We start from the raw sequence: 18,643 nt of genomic DNA on the forward strand, positions 1-18,643 counted from the left end.
AAGCCCCCAGTGAGCAAACCAACTGGGCCCCTTTACAGAACAGCCCAAAGCGACTAAGGCTTACTTCTGTTTCTCTGAGGTTTGGGTGGCTCCTGAGCTGCTCTGCCTGTGAGCCTGGGCCTCTGGCCCTACCTGAAGTCCTCTATAAAGCTGAGAAACAAATTCTAACTTAGGTATATCCTTGCAATAGGAATTTCTCAGTCCTTCTTCACTTGTTCCCAGAAGCAGGCCTGGTTCCTTCCTGGATTTGTTCATTTCTCCTGCAAGGATTAGGTACCAGCCAAACCAACCCAATGGATGATGGAAAGAACTGGCTGGTCAGTGAAAACAACCACTCTGATGCGCTGAGGGGGCTCAGGAGACTCACCAGAGGTGACCAAAGCCCCTGGGGGTAACACACAAGTGGGCACAGAGCAGATAGGCAGACAGTAGAGGGCAAGCACCCTTGCATGGACTGATGTTTCTGGGGTCCTTAGTGGTTGCCCCATTCTCTGAAACATGGGCTTACTCCAGAGACAGGCTGCAGGCTGAGGTGAGACACAGAGGGCCAAACAGGTCTTCCTAAATGATTTTTCTGTTGCTGACACCCTCAGACCCACAGCAAGGATGCTGGGCAAGCACAGATGGAAGGTAGGGCTTTTCATATCTTCTTCTTCTTCTTTTTTTTTTTTTAAACAGGCTCAACATATCTTCTTTGGAGCCAAATAATTAGAAAGCCCCCATTTGTGCTGTGGCCCTCCCTGAGCAGGGAGAAGCTTCTGGAGGCAGATGGACACCACGGGGGTGCCTGTCCCAGCCTAGGGCCTGTGCTGGTGTGCACCTCCCGTGTTGACATGGCGCTGTGCTGAGCTGGGCCCTGGAAGCTTCCTGACTTTCACGGGGACAGGACCCTGTTTCCAGAGGCATCTAGGGCTTCCAGGATGGCCAGGAAAACCTCTCCCCAGTTAGTGGGCATCAGGCACCAGGTGGAAAACACTCAGCGACTCAGATAAAACTTCTCCTGGGCAAACAACTCTAGGGAAAGCCAATTTCCATGATGATGAAATTTTTGAGTAAACCATAAATCCTAACATAAGAACTAAAGAAATCAATGCAGAGAAAATTCCTCAGTTTAACAACTGTTTTTGTTGGTTCTTCTGTGAATCTTGCTTAGGTTTATAAACAACACGGGGTACAGAAACCAGCTGCCCTCCATCCCCTCCCAAAAGCCCAGAATCTTCTTCTGCCATCCCTGCCTGGAGCAGCCACATCAACACCCATGAGAGTGGGTTTGTCACTGGTTGTTGGTGACTTTCCCCTCTTCCTCTTTGGAAGCCCAAGTTGTGTGAGATTCTAGGGTCAGATGACATGGCCTGGAGAGAAAGTCCAACCCAAGACATTCTGGTGGAGTTCACCTTTAACTTCAGAAATCCGTTAGCGGGAAGCTATGTCGAGGGCACTAGCAGAGCAGGGATGTTCCCGGAGTCTCTGTGTTTGGGGGTTGAGGGTGGGAACAGAGGGGAGTCTCATTCATCTCCTCCTTCCAAGAGGCGCTGCGAGGTAGCCACTCAGGCTGGCAGCCAAGGCCCTGCAGAGGAAGCAGAGAAAGGCCGAGTCACGGCACGAGGGGACACATCGGTCTTCTTGGACAGACCCAAGAAGGATCTGTGGCATGCAGGAGATGGGAACCACATCCCCAGAAAGGCTTTGGTGACCTCCCTTTGTCACAGTGCAGAGAGGTTTGCTGAATGAATCAACATGTGAATGCCTTTCCTCCAGGTCTTTGCTCTGGACCTTCCTGCAGCATAAAACTATGAATCTTTTCGAAATTCACTTGGCCTTACCATCCAATCCGCAAGTAAAAGAATAAAGAGAAAAGGCATCTGATTGCAGTAAAGGGGAGAGGAGCAAGTAAAGGGAATGAAGCAACAGCATGGCCCAGAGTCAAGGAAGAAGCAAATAAAACTTGATGGACAGCTTTGGGGATCCCTGTCGGTGTTATTATTTACACGTATTTACATACTGATATTTCACCTGATGAGTTACAACTCGATTATTCCCCCCAAGGATCTGAGAAAGGGGTCAGAACTAAATTGCTTGCCTGAATGAGTGCAGATGAGCAGAGCGCTATTTAGCACTGGACGGAAAGGGAGTAAAGCCAAAGTGTGCACGTTTGCACTTCTCCCCTCCCCAGGGCTGCTGCGAGGTGCTCAGAGGAACCCAGGAATGCCTGTTGCAATACCCAGCCCCTGTTGCTGCTACAGTATACTCTCCCCTGGGACCAGGCTGCGAGGGAGAGGCTTGTTTCATCACCCCTCTTCCCCCATAAGCTATTTTTCTGCTGGCTGTGTTATACCCCAAGCTCCCAGGTTCTGAACAAACCTCAGAAACAGGGTTTCTATCTTCCTTCCAGCATACTTCACTTCCAAGGCTTTTGAAATTTTTTATTATTATTGGCATTTGAAATTAATTTATGTAAGTCATCTTACTCACAGACAACATCTTTTCTCATTTTCTGACCTTACCTTATTGTTTCTAGGAAGAACCTCTGAAATCAATACTCACAAACATGCTTGGACCTGAGAAGACAGCCTGCCCCAGCGTGTCCCCAGTCTCAGCACCCTCAGGTACCTGCTGCTGGAGCCCTACCGTCTTTGCCCTGCTGGTCCCCATAGGCTGGCCAGACAGGAAATGTCCCAGGCTCTCTCCTGCTAGTCTCATCTTTAAAAACTGGCTGCTTTTGACGAAGGCAGCACAGCTAGACCATTCTCCATGGCAGAGACGGCATTGGTAAAAGGTCACCCACCCTCTGCCCCCTCAGAGCTGGACGTGGGGGTGAACAAGCCTGATTCAATCCTGGATAATACTCTGTTTTGAAATACCTACACTTCAAATTGTCTAAGACTTCACATTACTCACTAGAACCACTCCACTCAGTATTGTGATCAGATCGATTGGGAGAGAGGAAGGAAAAAAATAAAAAGCAGGCAAATGAAAGAGAGAAAATGATGTTCAAAGACAGAACATAAGTGAAATCTAATTCTAATCTAATTCTAGATTAGAAAGGAAATACTGAACCCCCTCAGCCAGGGAAGGCAAGGACGGAGAGGAGGGGTGCACACTGCATTCCAGCAGCAGGGCAGGATGGCAGGCAGCTGGAGGGAGGACAGTGGGAAGGCAGGCAGGTGGTGGACTCTGAGGAGCTGCACGAAACTCTGTAGCCAAGTGGCCCCATGCACCTCGAAGCAGCCACCTCAACCGCTGGGGGCACAGGGAAGGACCCCCTTGGCTGGAGCCTGCACAGCAGCGTACTCTGTGTTCTTCCCGTCTCCCACTTCCCGCGGCACATCCCCAGCCTGGGATGGCTCCTGCTGTGCCCGCTGCACTCTGTGATGGATGGGGAGGTGGCAGCTGGGGCACGGGCCACGAAGATCATTCCACTGGCAAGCTGTCGGCAGTCACTCCACTCGTTCAGCCTTTTCCTCCTGCTGGAAGCCGGTCTTCCCACTTCAAGCCCCACTTCCCACTCTGTAGCAGGAGGGGACACATGGATACGGGGTCCCCACAGACCAAGATTCCTACAGGAGGCCCCCTGCTCTGGAGAGGACTGTACAGCCTCGCCCTACTTCCCCCAACATGAGCACCCGGGCTGGCGGGGCATGGTACCTCTGGGGGACCCCGGCAAGTGGAACCGGTTTGGAACCATTCTGGGACGGGGCCAAAGCTGTGGCCAAGGGAGAAGAAAGGGCAGCTGGGCTGGAGGGGCGGCTTGCTGTGGCACTGGCTGCTCGTTTGCCCTTCAGGTGGAGGAGGGTGACGTTTGGGATGAACGCAAAAGTCTATATACTATCATTCCACCTCCGTGTTTCCTGAGACTGGAAACTGACTGGCTCTGCACCACATGTTCCTCTTGGTGACATGGTTAATAAATGACAGCTTACTAGTGTCCTGCAGTATTATTATTGTTAACATCATCGCCATCTGGTCTCCCTTCCACCTGTGAGCCCACGGGTCAGTGCGGCCTGGGCCACACTGGGCCACAAGGTGGCATAGGGACAGGCCTGGACCCCAGAGCCAGGGCAGAAAGGAGAGGCCCACGGAGGTCACACCTGCCCTCTGAGTCCTAAACTGTAGCCCATCCCCGGGTTCTTTACCCTCTGCACTCCCCCAGCTTTTGTCTGCTCTTCCTCCTCCAGCTGTTCCATTCCCCCAGAAAACCTGCCCTCCCTGAACTGAGGCCTTGGAGGCCCCCATTAAGGCGAGCGGTCAAAGGCCGGCCCAGCACGTGCCACATCTTATCGGCCCATCTCAAGATCCTACTCCTCCTGGCTTGGGCAACAAAAAAGGGGGCGGCCCTGGGTCCACTGGCGCCCCATGGCCCTGCACACAAAAGAGCGGGCGACAAAGACATTTTCCGGGATGGCAGGTGTTGGTGTCAGATTCCACCCGGAGTGCACGGGCAGAAGAAAGGCGATGCTGGGTTTCCCCGGGCAGCACAGACATGCAGGGGCAGGAGTGTGGGCAGGGTCCCTCGGGAGAGAAGGTGGGAGGCAGCAGGAACTTGAGGGGACCCTGCAGCACGGCGTTAACCATGGACGAAGGCTGGTTAAGGAATTTACATCCAGCTCCCCAAGAGCAGGGTGGCTGGGCAAATTCAAAACATCAGTCTTACCTTGTTCCAACATTGCAATGAGGACTTTTCATATTTTAATCTGAAAGGAAAGAGCATAAAATCAAATGACTACAAGCCCAGCACACCCACAGCTGAACCCGATAATGAACACAGTGCTAACAATACATTTATCCCTGGGCTGCCTGGGTGTTGTCAGGGCTTTGCTGATCACTACGAACCGAAAATTCACTTAAAATTCTACTTGGAAAAAAAAAATAATAAAATTCTACTTGGCAGGAGAGAATTCTAGCCGCCATCACATTTATACACGTGAAATGAGAGGGACGGCAGTGTTCCTAGGATGTGCTGTGTAGATGCTGTTGGGAGCTTTACAGGCACGGCGGCTCTGACCACCACACCCTCTTCCTGTTCTCCCATATTTGCTGATTTGGTCTATTTGGAATTCAATGGATGACCTGAAAAAAAAACTGGACAGGCTCTAAGCGTGCAAGTTTATGTGCCTCTTCGTTTTGTAGATTTCTGAGTTGTACACAGCATGTTAATTCAGTACTTGTGTCACATGTGATGTGACAGTCTCCAGGGAAGGAGCATGTAGCACGCTGTGTGTAGACGGCGACCCAGAAGCAAACCCTGTCGTGGTGAAATCGGACTGCAGGCTCACCCTCCCTCACAGGGCAGAAGGACCTCAGCAGTCATGCTGACTCGGGAGAGGCTCTGAGTTGTCCGTACTTTGTGACAGGTTTTCTTGACCCCTCGCCCCTCCAGGGACAGCCTATCTCCTAGGTGGGTTTCCCTTGGCAAATTCCCAGCCTCATTCTGCATTAGGCGTAGCTCCTCATGCCAACCCCTGCCGCACTCCTGGACTCAGTGTCACTAGACCATCACATCCAGACAAAGGACATTCATCAATGACACGGACCGTTGTCTGCATGGCCACAGTTGTCAGCCCAGACTGTCTGCTGACCCTCTGACATGTTCTTTAGCTGGGGTCTCCGGAAGAAATGTGCACTTCTACAATCTACTGAAAATTCACCCCTCTGCAGAATTATTTGGTATTAGGAATTCAGGATAAGGGATCCCTGGGTGGCGCAGCGGTTTGGCGCCTGTCTTTGGCCCAGGGCGCGATCCTGGAGACCCGGGATCGAATCCCACATCGGGCTCCCGGTGCATGGAGCCTGCTTCTCCCTCTGCCTGTGTCTCTGCCTCTCTCTCTCTCTCTCTCTCTCTGTGACTATCATAAATAAAATAAAAAAAAAAAAATTAAAAAAAAAAAAAAAAGGAATTCAGGATAAGTAACTGTGGATAATCAGTCTTCCTTGATTTTCAACCACTGTTACCTGCTCCATGTCTGTACGTCAATACTGCTCTACACCACAGGAAGTGCTTGTGACTGTGTTGACTGTTGGTAACAGACTAGAATGTTTTTCATGGATCCTGGATAATACGATGGTCTAGATTTCTTGTTTTCTCCCAATGCCCTGTTCTGTGGTGCCCCATTTCCTCTTATAGAATATGGCAGACATACAACGTCTCTCTGGGGGTCTGTCTTCCTTGAGTTGGGGAGGCCTGGATTTTCAGGGCACCATACTACCTACCCTCTCCAGTGTGAGCAAAGGGCCTCTTCATGAAGGGGCTCCTTGGCCTCCTCCCTGCAGCCCCTTCAGCCCTGGTTATGCTGGACGTACCAAGAAAGCAGATGGCGCAGCTAACAATGGAGGACTTGTTTGTAATTGCTGATGAGGACTGGTTTGCTCTTCTCCCTAGTGCATCCCCAGATGCAGCCTAGTGTGGTGTGGTGGACCAAATAGAATGTCTCAGTAACTGCCAGTCCATGGGTGAGTTAAGGAGATGCAAAGACAGAGACAGTTGGGGCTGCCTTAATTATTCCGTGGGGCACAAATGTCACTTGCCCTTGACACACAGGCAGTGCTACCAAAGGGTGGGGGCCCACACTTGGAACAGAGGAGTAGCCTGTCAGCTTCCTGATACATCCCTGGGGGTGAGGTACCAACTAGCCTGGGCAGTGCTGTAAGGCACCAGAAGAGAGCACATGGTGCTTGGAGATGGGGGCAGGGGGAGAGAACAGGAGGCATATGATGCTTAGTGGTGTGGGGGAGAGACACAGCATAATTATTTCATCTTTTCATCAACTGGGCACCTGAGATGTGCCAGGTTCTGTTCCAGGCTCTTGGTTACAGATGTGAATAAAGCAGATGAAGAGCCTGCCTGTGGGGCACTTTGGTAGAGGAGTTACAACATGCATTCTGATATCAGAGTGATATCACCCCTTGGGAGACAAAAATATCTTATTTTTTATACATAGAAAGCCCAGATATAGGTATGGTAAATAAACAGATACACAGTATTTCTGGAGTGTTTCAGGAGATGACAAATTAGGAAAGTGAAATGTCTTAGGGACTTCCAGGGTGGGTGATAGTGAAAAAGGGGTCAAGCCACATTGGGTTGTAGGGTTTAATGTGTGCATTAAATTCAAAATTTTTCTTTCTTTCCATTAAACTCAAAGTTTTTCTTCCATGTTAGTGGTGCTGGGACGCGGGAATAAGTCCCGCTCACGTCTAAGAGCAGCAGAGTGGGACCCCTCTGGTGAGAACCCTCCAGTGTCAGGCCGACACCAAGGGGCCGAGCCACAGCCACTCAGTGGCTCAGACATAGAGCCGAAGCCCGGAGGATCCAGAAGTCATGTTTAGAAAACGACATCCTACTTCTTGGGTCTCGTGCAGCTTCTTGAATGCTCCGGATGTCAGCAAGAATTTACCAAAACCCTGGAAACAACAGTCTTGATGGGATATCTACTGTGTTCCACACAGGTCTGCCTAGTGGAGGCTGTTCAAGAACTAGTAGGTCTTTTTGTGTCTTCATGAGTGCTCTGACAGGACTCACTGGGAGAGCAGAAGAGCAAGGGTTTGAATGGAGCTTCTTATCTCTGAGGAAAGGCTGCCACCTGGGATAACACTGGGCAGGGTCAGACAGGAAAAGTGGCTGCTTCTCCCTGGGTCCTTGTTACTGAACAGTCAGTGTGGAAAATGATTAACTGGTCCAAGATAATTAGGGAAGGGAATGATTTTGAGAGCTGGCATGGCTGAGAGAGAGAAACAGTGGACTGCAGTTCCAGCTTTAGGCGAGCACTAAGTATCCTCCCAGCAGGAAGGCGGACAGAGCGGGAGATCAGAGAGCTGTCTGAGCTATTCAGCCCCCTTGGAATGACTCTGAGGAAGGGAACAGGTGCAGCCGGGGATGGGGTAAGCCTACATGCTCAACTCAACACTGGCAACTCAAGACCAGTGGGAATTAGCCAGCTTAATTAACATTTCCAAATGGCCCAAGGATGGCTTCCAGTATTTCCAACTCAGCAGCAGTGGCTGTGTCCTGGCCCTGGCCCTGGCTCTGGGCTTCCTCTTTCTGGTCGTTGGTTTGCCCATCAACTTTGGTTCTGAATCAGAAAGCTGGGACAGCTGGACCGAAAGGCAGTCAGGCAGAGAGAGTGCGTGTACTGTGGGCCTGCACGTGCATATGCACCTGTGTGGGGGGCTAAGCAAGCAGGTGGAAGGCTCATGAGGTTTTCTGGCATTCTTCTCTTTCCCTTCCGCAACTATAATGTATTTATAATTTTTCTGGTCAGGCCCTCATGGAGACAGAGGTCTTTAGACCATCCTTCTATCTCACTCACAGAACACAAACACTAGGATCTCAGTTACCCCTTAGCCATGACAGGGCTGTTCGTGGTACTGGACTGAATTCACATCTCAAATAGCAAAAACAGTACAGGCATGTTTATAGAAGCAATATTTCTAATAGCCAAGAGTAAGAATAGCCTGAATGTTCATCAACTGATGAACAGACAACCAGAATACGGTCTCCCCTTACATTGGAAGATCTGGAGATATCAGCTACGACATGGATGAACCTGAGGACATGCAGAGCAAAAGAAGCCAGGCACCAAAGACCACATACTGTGTGATCTCACTTATACGAAATGTCCAGAATAGGTAGATCCACATAGATGGAAAGTAGACTAATGGTTGCCAGGGGCTGGAAGTGGGGGGAGTGGGGAGTGGGAATTGACTGCTTGTGTGTTTATGGGTTTGTTTTTGCCCTTGACACACAGGCAGTGCTACCAAAGGGTGGGGGCCCACACTTGGAACAGAGGAGTAGGCTGTCAGCTTTAGGATGTGGCAGGGGGAGCCCTTCCACATCCTTTTAGGATGAATTAAAAAGTTCTCAAATGAGACTGTGATGATGGTTGTACATCTGCCTAGCAAATGCCTGTGACTATATGAAAAACGTCAAATTATATACCTTAAATGGATGAACTATATGATATGAGAATTATATCTCATTAATGTTGTTTGGAAAAAATGGCAAAAAAGGATAGAAGGTGGACTGGGCAGCACTGCTGTTACTTCCTTTCCAAAAGGGACATGACAGAAGTGGCTACAAGTTCTGGGGAAAATCAAATCCCCTGTGGGCACCCAGGGAGCAGAGGGACAGGGGCACTTAGGAAGTTAGCAGATGCCAGCAGCAACTCTCCCCGTGTCACACCACAAACTTCCAGCCATCCTCAGAGTGAAGAAAATGGGGCTGCCCTTTGGGCCACACACTACTCTTTCCTTTGAGGTTCTCTTGGGTTTAACCTAACTCGAGTTCATTTGTCCTATAAGCACCCAGGAATGGCTTTGGGTGGCCAGGTGAGATTACAGTGTACTTCTCCACAGGACACACTAGGATTTTGTGTGCCACTCAGGACTACATTCTCTAATCAACTGCTCAAGAAAAGGCGGCAGTTATGTCTGTGGTGGCTTGTGGGGAGACAGTGAGCTCAAGATATTTGTCCGAGGAAGCATCAGAGAAGCAATGGAACTGTCTGGTTGTTTCACTGTCCTGTTGTCTGAAGACATGAAGGAAGCAGTTTTATTCCATAATTAAGATGTTTTCTATGAGTGAATTCTTTCTGTGGTGCTTCCAAGGTAGGCAACACTTTGGTTAACTTTCAGTTACATTTCTCGGTGATCTGTGTCTAAGTGGATGTGCATTTGCTACTGTACAAACTATAGAGGTCGTAAGTCCTATAGAGTAGTCCTTTCCACCTTTGCCTTTGCCACAAAAGAAGGGCTCCCCCTGCCACAAGCAGGCACTGAGAACCAGAGGGCCTCTCCGGATGGGCAGTGAGTCTCATCTGGCTAAGCACCTGAGCCCTGGTCTCAACTGATAATGAGAAAACCAACCCTCCTCAGTTCCCAAACTGCCAAAGAGATGAATCTTGCTTTGTGGAAGGCTGGCTATGGGGAGGGTGCAGGAACATGATTTCTACACATAGGTAAAGAGCTTTACTACTCATGGATTGCTCTAGAGACTCTTCCTCCAGGCAAAACAATGCCAAGGAACCTTACTCTCGTATCCTAGCTCTTGTGGATCATCATGAGTCCTTTCATGCCTCTTCAAACAGTGTTCTGGGTACTAGGGATGGTCATCTACCATGATTCTTCATGCTAGCCCACGGGTGCCTGCCTGTGCGACCCTGGTGGGAGTCTGGCGGGGGGAGTCTGGGCGGGGGAGGACATGTGGCTGCAGGTCAGATTTCTGCCCCACCTGCTTTCACTTCCTTTCTCCCACCATGCAAACCTTCCCCTACAAGGACGGGGTGTCCCCACGCTCGCCTCACTGGTACAGTCCCAGTTAGGGGCTGCATTCTGTGGCACTGGGGGCCCCTCTAGTCCCTGGACATGGGGAACGTTCAGGTGGAACTTCTCTTGGGTCATCACAACGCTCATTCATTAGTCAACATGTATTCCGTGCCTGCTGTGTAGCAGGGGATGGGAAGAGACGGAGAACAAAATATTATCTAGTCTCCCTCCTGCCTTTCCCCTAGAATATCCTCCCCACGAGACACAGTGATCTTTTTTTTACTAAGAGTCTCATCATGTGACCCCACTGCCGAACACCCTCCAGGAGCTGCCCAGCTCGCGAGAGGAACAGCCACGGTCTTTCCCTAGGCCTGTGAGGCTGTTCTGATTTCCCTCGTCCTCCTCACTCCCTCTACCTTAATGCTGTGCCTCCCACTGTTCCTCAAATGTGCCAGAAAAGCACCAGCCTCAGGGCTTTTGCACTGGTTGTTCCCTCTGCCTGAAGTGCTTTCCCCCCAGATTCTAAATAGCTCACTCCCTTAACCTCCTTCAAGCCTCTCTTCAAATGTCACCTTCTCAGTGAGGCCTTCCTCATCCCCCATTTTATTTTTCAAAGATTTTACTTATTTGAGAGTGAGCACAGCATGCATGTGCCTGAGTGCAGGGAGGGGCAGAGGCAGAGGCAGAGTGAGAAGCAGACTCCCTGCTGAGTTGGGAGCCTGATGCAGGGCTCCATCCAGGACCCTGGGATCATGGCCTGAGCTGAAGTCAGATGCTTAATTGACTGAGCCACTCAGGTGCTCCCCCAACACCCATTTTATTTTATTTTCTTTAAAGATTTTATTTATTTATTCATGAGAGACACACAGAGAGAGGCAGAGACACAGGCAGAGGGAGAAGCAGTCTCCATGCAGGGAGCCCGATGCGGGACTCAATCCTGGAACTCCAGAATCACACCCTGGGCTGAAGGCAGGCGCTAAACTGCTGAGCCACCCAGGCATCCCCCCAACGCCCATTTTAAAGGGCACCTCACTATAGTGTTGCTTCTCAGTAACACTCCTGGTCCTCCTTCCCTGCATCTTTTTCTTTTTGGCATCCCCCAGCTCCTGACAAGAGCCCAGCATCTTTCTCATCCATCTCAAAGATAAGTCTCTTTGAGTCTCTTTGATAAGGAGGGTAGGGCTGCTGTTTTGCCCATTTCTGCACCTTCCCTATTAGTGCACAGTAAATGTTTATGAAATGAAAGCCCAACCCTTGTGGGGCTCATGTGATGATCCAAGGACAGAAGCCAGAGTTTCCATCTTCTTCGGCTGTACCAAAGGTGTGTATATCCTTGCAGGACTTGAGATGGACTGAGTTTTAATATCTAAATATGGATTCTAGCAAGTCACCAGCTTTGGGTAATTGCAGTAAAGAGCAGAGTCAGCCTAGTGGCCTGCAGAGTTCCCTTTATGGCTTTTTCCTTTCTTCTCTGTGGTTATCCATTTCCTCTGGGGCTCTTGCCCTCACATTGCTGGGCTGGCCAACAATCCCTGGTCGGAAGAGCCTGGACTCAGAAAGCTACATGCCCAGATATTACACAGGGCTCTGCTGTTAACTGGAGTCAGGCTGTTTCTCTAGCTGCTTCTTGGATCCCTGGGGACAGAGCTAGAGCGCAGGGTTTCCCTAACTACCACACATGGACTCTGGGACGCGAACCAGCTGCAGGGTCTGCCTGGACATATCTTGGCAGTAACGGCAAGAGAACCTGCACTCTGTGGTTTTGCATGATATCAGGGTGGGGGAACAGGACCCTGCCATGTGAGTCCTGGAAGACCAGCAGCGGCTCTCCTCTTGAGGAAATCTCAAGACTGGATGACCCTGCTTGAGAGAAGAGACAGGCTGGGTGACTGTGTAGGCCGAGGGACCCTGCCACAGGTAACGGCTGAGCACTGGAGTGGGGGGGGGGGAGGGGGGAGAGGGGAGAGGCTGGGGGTTCTGATGTGGGGACACAGGCAGGTGTATGCGTCCTCTCTGCATCTGAGATTTTATTGTCTTGTGTTCCTGAAGTGGTCGAATAATAGTTTTGCCTTTTCTTTCTCTCTTTGCACTCTTTACAGAGATGCTGTGAGGTTTCTTAAGGGCTGAGAAATTGATTTTGGCCACATCAATGCTGTAAATATGTTTTATTTTATTTTATTTTATTTTATTTTTTATTATTTTATTTTATTTTTTATTTTATTTTATTATTTTATTTTATTTATTTTATTATTTTATTTACCAATGTTGCCTGGCATGTTTCCCATTTTTTAGGGATTTTTTCCCCCCACTGGCCTTTTGAAGGCCTTTGAAGGTTAATTGAAGAAAAGCAACCCGCTTTTCTGTTTATTATGTTATGTAGAGATTTACTTCCTGGTTACCATCGTACATCCTTCTGGAAAAGGACAGTATAAAATATTCTTTCTTTTTTCCACCAGCAGACTTAAATGCTAATAAGAGAGCTTCCATTTGGCCTGTGCTTTGGTTTGGTTGTTGCTAATCAGAAATTCAAGCAAAACCATGGAGTTTTCCAGGAACCCACACTCCTGGCTGTGGTTTGCACCTGTTCTACCTGCTAGAATCAGGAGAACATGAGGGTCATAGCTATGGTTCACAAGAAACATAACACAGGGGGTCGGAAGCTCTGGAAGTTCTGGGTTCTTCTGAAAAAAATCCTCAAGGTTATTTGAAATAAGCTTTAATTAAGAATCATTTCCAAAAATTGTTTCAGAAAAATTCTTGGTACCTGCCGGCTATCTCTTGGCAGCTGTAAAAGTGTCATGGGAACTGTAATTAGCAGTTAGGCATGGAGGAAGATGCCACTTGCATTTAAAACCCTGTCAGGACTGAGAAATCAGAAGTAAACTGAAGGTGGCATTTCACAGAAAAGGCAGCATCTTCAAGTTCTTCCAAAGCAACAATTTAAATGTGATGTCAACACTTTAGGAGGAACAATCTTGGGTCCCTTCTTTTTCTGGGAATCTGTGAGCACCCCTAACCTGTGCACCAGCTCCAGGAGCAGGAGGGCCCCCACACAGGCTCCGAAAGGAGTCATTTCTTCCTCTGTGCTCTTCCTACGTGGACTGTCCCTCATTTTATGCTTCTTGTCCATGGCCTTCCAGTTCTCAGACATCTTAATTCTTAGCCAATGTGGCAAAGTTAAAAACTGACTGGCAGGAGACTTAGAGTGTATCTAATACATATTAGGTAAGTTTCCGTTCTCTTCCAGGCTCACAAGGTGGATAGCACAGCTCAGGGAAATCTCAATCCAACTGACCCAAACCATTGGCTCACTGTATCTTACTTTCTTCCTTTGAACTGTGTCTTTTTAATATGGGGTAACGGTTTGGAGGTAACTAATGTGGGCTTACAAATAAGTAGCCATGTTTTAGTGGTTCATGAATACCTGCTCTTCCCCAACAAGACTGCAAGCTCCAGAAGGGCAGGGGGAGATATTGAAAATGAAGCTTCCAGAGCCTTTGTGTTGCCTTAAGGTGCTTAGCACAGTCTTAGGGGTGAGGGAAGGTGGGGCCAATTCAGAGATGGCAATGTGGGACAGGTAGTACCATCATTTCCTATTGGAACAAATGCTGTCTCATATTTCTTCCTCCTTCCAGAGTGGACACAGAGGAGAATAAAAGAATTTTAAGAGGAAAAAAGAGATGAATAAGTGTGAAGTAAAATCTGGTACTAAACAGGGCCATGAAGAATTTTCTTTAAAACCCACAATACCAGGGCACCTGGGTGGCTCAGTAGTAGCCATGATCCCCTTCTAGGAGACAGGCCAATTGGCAGGCAAGCGGTGTATTCCAGGACGAGAAAGGAAGAATAGGCAGGTACACGTTCTAAGACGAAGACGGGCTGGAAGAGGTAGAGGGTTACTGAGGACGGAGTGTAGAAAAATGTGGGCAGACACAGTGAGTGAGTGTGACAGCCCAGCAAACACTGGCTGAGGGGTCCCTATGTGCCAGGCACTGTGCTCATCTCTTTACACATACTAACTTGCCAAATCCTTACAAATATCTTTTAAGGAAAGTTCTTATAAGACCTATTTTACAGAATCAGGCTGAGCCACAGAGTGAAAGGTAACTTGGCTGAGGCCACATGCTGGAACACAGAAGACACTGGCTATCTGGCTGCAGAACCCAACCTTCTCAGGGGAACCCATCCTCCCTGCAAGGAGCCCCCAAAGCAGCTGGGGAGGCTGGTGCCAGGTGGAAGGTTCTGGCCAGCATTGAGCAAAGAGGATAGGAAGACAGTGGGATTTGAGATATGTGAGGAAGAAGAGCAAAAGAAGGTAAGCCTGGTCTATATTAAATACTGAGGGAGGAAGATTTGCAAATGCTGGCAATGGTGTATGAAGGGTCAAAAGTTCGCTATGGCTCCTGCCATCTGCCTTTATTCCAGGGTTTGGCAGTAGTGTGTGGGTGCATGGACTCTGGGCTTGGGTCCTGGCTGTGTTCCTAGCACCCCCAGAATATCAGAAACTCCTCTAGGTCTTGGGGTGGCTTGCCTGAACCCTTGGGGCCAGACCTAGCCAGGGTACATGGAAGCCTCTGATGCACGTTTGTTCATTACATGAAATCAGAGTAATTCTGGGCTTTAGTTCCCTCATCTGTTCCATTTGGTTGGTTAGAAGGGGGAATGAGAGAACTCCTGGAAGGGTTTTGTAGCCACAACTATGAGGCTGCTCCTGAGACTGGCACAGTGACACGAGTGTGCTGGTATAAATGGTCACCTGACTAACCAATAACCACAGCATCATATACTAATAGTTCAGTAATCTGAGTTTCTGCAATTTATATTTCCAGCACTATCACTTTCCCAAACTTCATTCTTCTCTTAAGAAGACTTTTTGGGGCAGCCTGGGTGGCTCAGTGGTTTAACGCTACCTTCAGCCCAGGGTGTGATCCTGGAGACCTAGGATCGAGTCCCACGTCGGGCTCCCTGCATGGAGCCTGCTTCTCCCTCTGGCTGTGTCTCTACCTTGTTTGAAAAACACTGATATAGTATTGCTTCTCTCCTCTCAAAGAGGTGACATTGTGTGTTGTACATTGAAAAACTCTTATAAGTGGCTGGTTAGGAACTCTGTGACCAGTGTAACTAACCACCAATTTTGGTGACAGCTTACCAAGTAGGGGATGGTGGTAATTATCTGAGTCTTAGATAATGTCACTACCACCTGACTCCACTTTGGGAAGAAAAGAGAATGTGGAACAAGGGGTGAAGGCCCCACTGCCAACTTGCCCATGGTCTTTGGTTGTCCCTTTATGGCTCTTCAGCCAACTCAAAATGAATGTGAAAGGGATCAGCTTGATCTCCTGAAGTTTCCTCTAACATCTTACAATGTTCTTTGCTGGTTTCAGCAAATTTATGGGGACGGTGAATATATAAGAAGGGCTATCAATCAAAACCTTATGAAGAGCACTTTAATGTGGAGGGAGGAAGGGAAGGAGGAAGGAAGGGAGGGACTGAGAGAGACAAAGAAAGAGACTAAATGAATCTGTAACATGACCACTCTCAGTGAATGGGGAAAATATGTCGTCTTTTGGGGGACTGTAGTTAAGAGTCTGTCTGGTGCAGTTTCTAGGGATTACCTGATTGTTGACCACCCAGCAAACTGGCCACACTGGGATCTGCGTGCAGAAGGGCAAGCCTACCACATCCTGGCACATGTAAGCAGTGTGCGTGGTTTGGGGTCTGGCAAGTGGAAGCTGGGTGTAACTTTACTCCTCTAGCCAAAGGTTGCTGAGTTACACAAGCAGTCTGTGTGGCATCTACTTGCCAGATTCACTTTGGGACCAATACACCTACAGTCTAAGAGGGTCACCAGAATGACCCAGTGACACCAGGCAGAGTCCTCTGATAGTTTCTATGAACTTAATTTGATTTTGTTGTAGGAGAAAATAACAAAAGTCTTTTACTATCGGGTAGGTGAGCATAATAATCCTTTCCAAGAGGACACCCGTGCACATTGTGCACGTGACTGATGAAAGCTTACAGTTTTGTGCAAGAGTCGTGGTGGCAGCAGCAACCTCAGACCAACTCAGACTAATATGGGTTAAGCTCCAAATATGACCTACATTAAAAGTGGCAGAATCTGGCGGAGCCTAGTGAGGAATTTCCTCCCACTTTTTAAAAATCCTGAACTTTACAATCTAGCCTATTATGAAAGAGGAAGTATTTCTGACCATATCTTGGAGAAATCAAATGTTTGTATAGGACTCACAAATAAAGATTTGTGCTCCCTCTGCTGGCTCCCGACAGCAATATTAAAGTAGAAAGGAACCCAAAAGAGTGTTGGCATGTTCAGCAAACACAGTTGATTTGCATATACTGATAACTCGTTTAATTTGATTTGGGATATTCTTTGAAAAAAACCAGTCTTTATGAGGTCCTGACTAAGGCACTTGGAAATTCTTTAAATTAGATATTAAATTGGACATACCTGTAGTCCTCTACTACCAAATTGCTAGCTGTGACTGTAATAGTGATTTGGGGATTCATTTATCAGCAGACACAAGTGGATTCCTCCAAGGTTTTAGGGTCCAGACACAACCTTTAAAGCAGTTCTGGGGATAAAAAAAAATCTCAGGTCCAAGCTAAAGTTTCTTTTTTTCTCCACTTGTTTATAAGATCAGCTTCCAAAAAATAAAGATTTATACTATTTATATCCTTTCTGATAATGTCAAACATTAGACTTGATTTTCCAAATCATTAGCATGCAGAAGAATGACCTCATGGTGAACAGATGCACTTGGCTGTGAGCTGCAGCGATTACATCAGTCCCGCCCAGCAGTCGAGGGTGCCCACTCTAGTTAACCCTTTGAAGTCCTCTCTGCCGGCCTCCCTTCCTTGGAAACATGCAGGAAAACACAAGCTGAGTCCCTCACCCCAACATGTGTATGTGTATGTGTGTGTTAAATGCATTTATATACATGCATAAACATATATATGTATATATGTGTATATATATGTTAACACACATATGTTACACACACGTGTGTGTGTAACGTGTGTGTAACCAAAGCTAATACTTTCACACTGGCTACCTTTCAGAAGTTGCTGGCCAAAAGGGAAGGGATGAAAAGGAACACCAACTACAGTGCTAAGAAAGAGGCAGGCAGCTCAAACAGCTATTATACACTGGGTATTACTAGTACAAGCAGTGGATGGAATAGGTATGAGGTAGGTGGCATTTTAAAATAACATTTTCTGATTGGGAAAATATACAGATATATATATTTAAATCTCTTTTAAAAAGCTGAGTACCCACCTATGAGCCTACACACTGCAGATGCTCCATCTGCATCAGTGGCTGACAGTGAATCATGAAGAGAAACACATGTACTTGGCCAGTGTGCCCCTCTATGGATTCCTTGGGTGACATTAACAGCACTGGGACAGGGGGAGTCTGAGGAGAAGCATCTTTGGGCATAAGCCCCTCTCATTGAACAAATTTCTTTTTTACGTGTAGGATTCCAAGGCTTATATTATAGGCCTTCCCTCTAGCAATGAGGGTGGCTTGCAGCTACAAATACAGTGTGCAAGGGATACAGGGTTCAGGTTATTCTCCCTCTGCATTAACGACAAAGCCCCTTGCAGAGAGGATACAAAGAAAACCGGGGAGCCCCTAATTCCTCAGATTGTGCATATGCATGGGAGCAGGAGCCCAAGGACCCGCTTTGATGGCACTGCTGGCCGAGATGGTCTGATTGGGTCCTGAGTGCACTGTGGGGGCTCAAGCTGCTCAGGGTCAATTTTTCCAGTTGGCTTGCTGCTCGGAAGAGCAGAGTCCACCTCTGTTTCTTAGTTTCAGTATGCTGGCTCATCTGGGTCTGACTGTCCTTGTCCCAAGAAAATTGAAAACACTGAATAAATGAAAATGTTTTCATCTGTAAATGTGGTGACAAGCTGGGACAGATATTCCTCACAAGCAAAACTGGCCTGGGAAGGAGGGGAGATGTGCTTCTGAAACGTGTCTATGTATGGTCTGGAGATGCTCCGCCCCCACTGCACTGCCCCCAAATTTCAGGTCACATCTAGTTCCTTCCTAATCTCAGTTGTGGGCATACAGGCAAAGTGGTGATAGAGAACGTGGTGCCCAGACTTAAAATCACACTCATGGATTGCCGTGATATGTGTACCAAAAATTTTATCACTCAACACCAAATGTCCTAAGCCCTGAACATTATGAAATGTCATACGGATGCTAATAACGAGGAAGAACCAGCATTTGTCTTGATAGCTCATCTTTGGTTTCACGTTCCCTTTGTATGGGTTCCAGAGTCCACTCATGAACTGTCAGTGACTGCTAAGTTACTTTGGCAAATGTGGTGCTCTTACAGAAGCCTGTTAGCAACTGCCTCCA

The 18,643-nt window shown here is 48.1% G+C and overlaps 1 protein-coding gene across 9 annotated transcripts in view; it reads right to left on the minus strand.

Moving 5' to 3' along the window:
• Positions 1 to 1,106: 1,106 nt before the first annotated feature.
• The window catches only part of RALGAPA2 (Ral GTPase activating protein catalytic subunit alpha 2), a 320,348-nt gene continuing 302,811 nt past the window's right edge, over positions 1,107 to 18,643 (minus strand). For 5 of the 9 annotated variants that reach the window (XM_072736512.1, XM_072736511.1, XM_072736516.1 and 2 more), the window contains 2 exons: positions 4,652 to 4,691; positions 1,107 to 1,567 (listed from right to left, as the gene is read on the minus strand). In XM_072736512.1, coding sequence (XP_072592613.1) covers positions 4,687 to 4,691 — 5 coding nt within the window. In that variant the 3' untranslated portion in view covers positions 1,107 to 1,567; positions 4,652 to 4,686. Of the gene's footprint in view, positions 1,568 to 4,651; positions 4,692 to 16,720; positions 16,845 to 18,643 lie in introns of those variants that run through there. The other 4 variants (XR_011996989.1, XR_011996990.1, XM_072736510.1 and 1 more) reach the window with 2 other exon arrangements.

This window comes from Vulpes vulpes, chromosome 14 (assembly GCF_048418805.1).
Source record: "Vulpes vulpes isolate BD-2025 chromosome 14, VulVul3, whole genome shotgun sequence".
In the NCBI taxonomy this organism is placed as follows: domain Eukaryota; kingdom Metazoa; phylum Chordata; class Mammalia; order Carnivora; family Canidae; genus Vulpes; species Vulpes vulpes.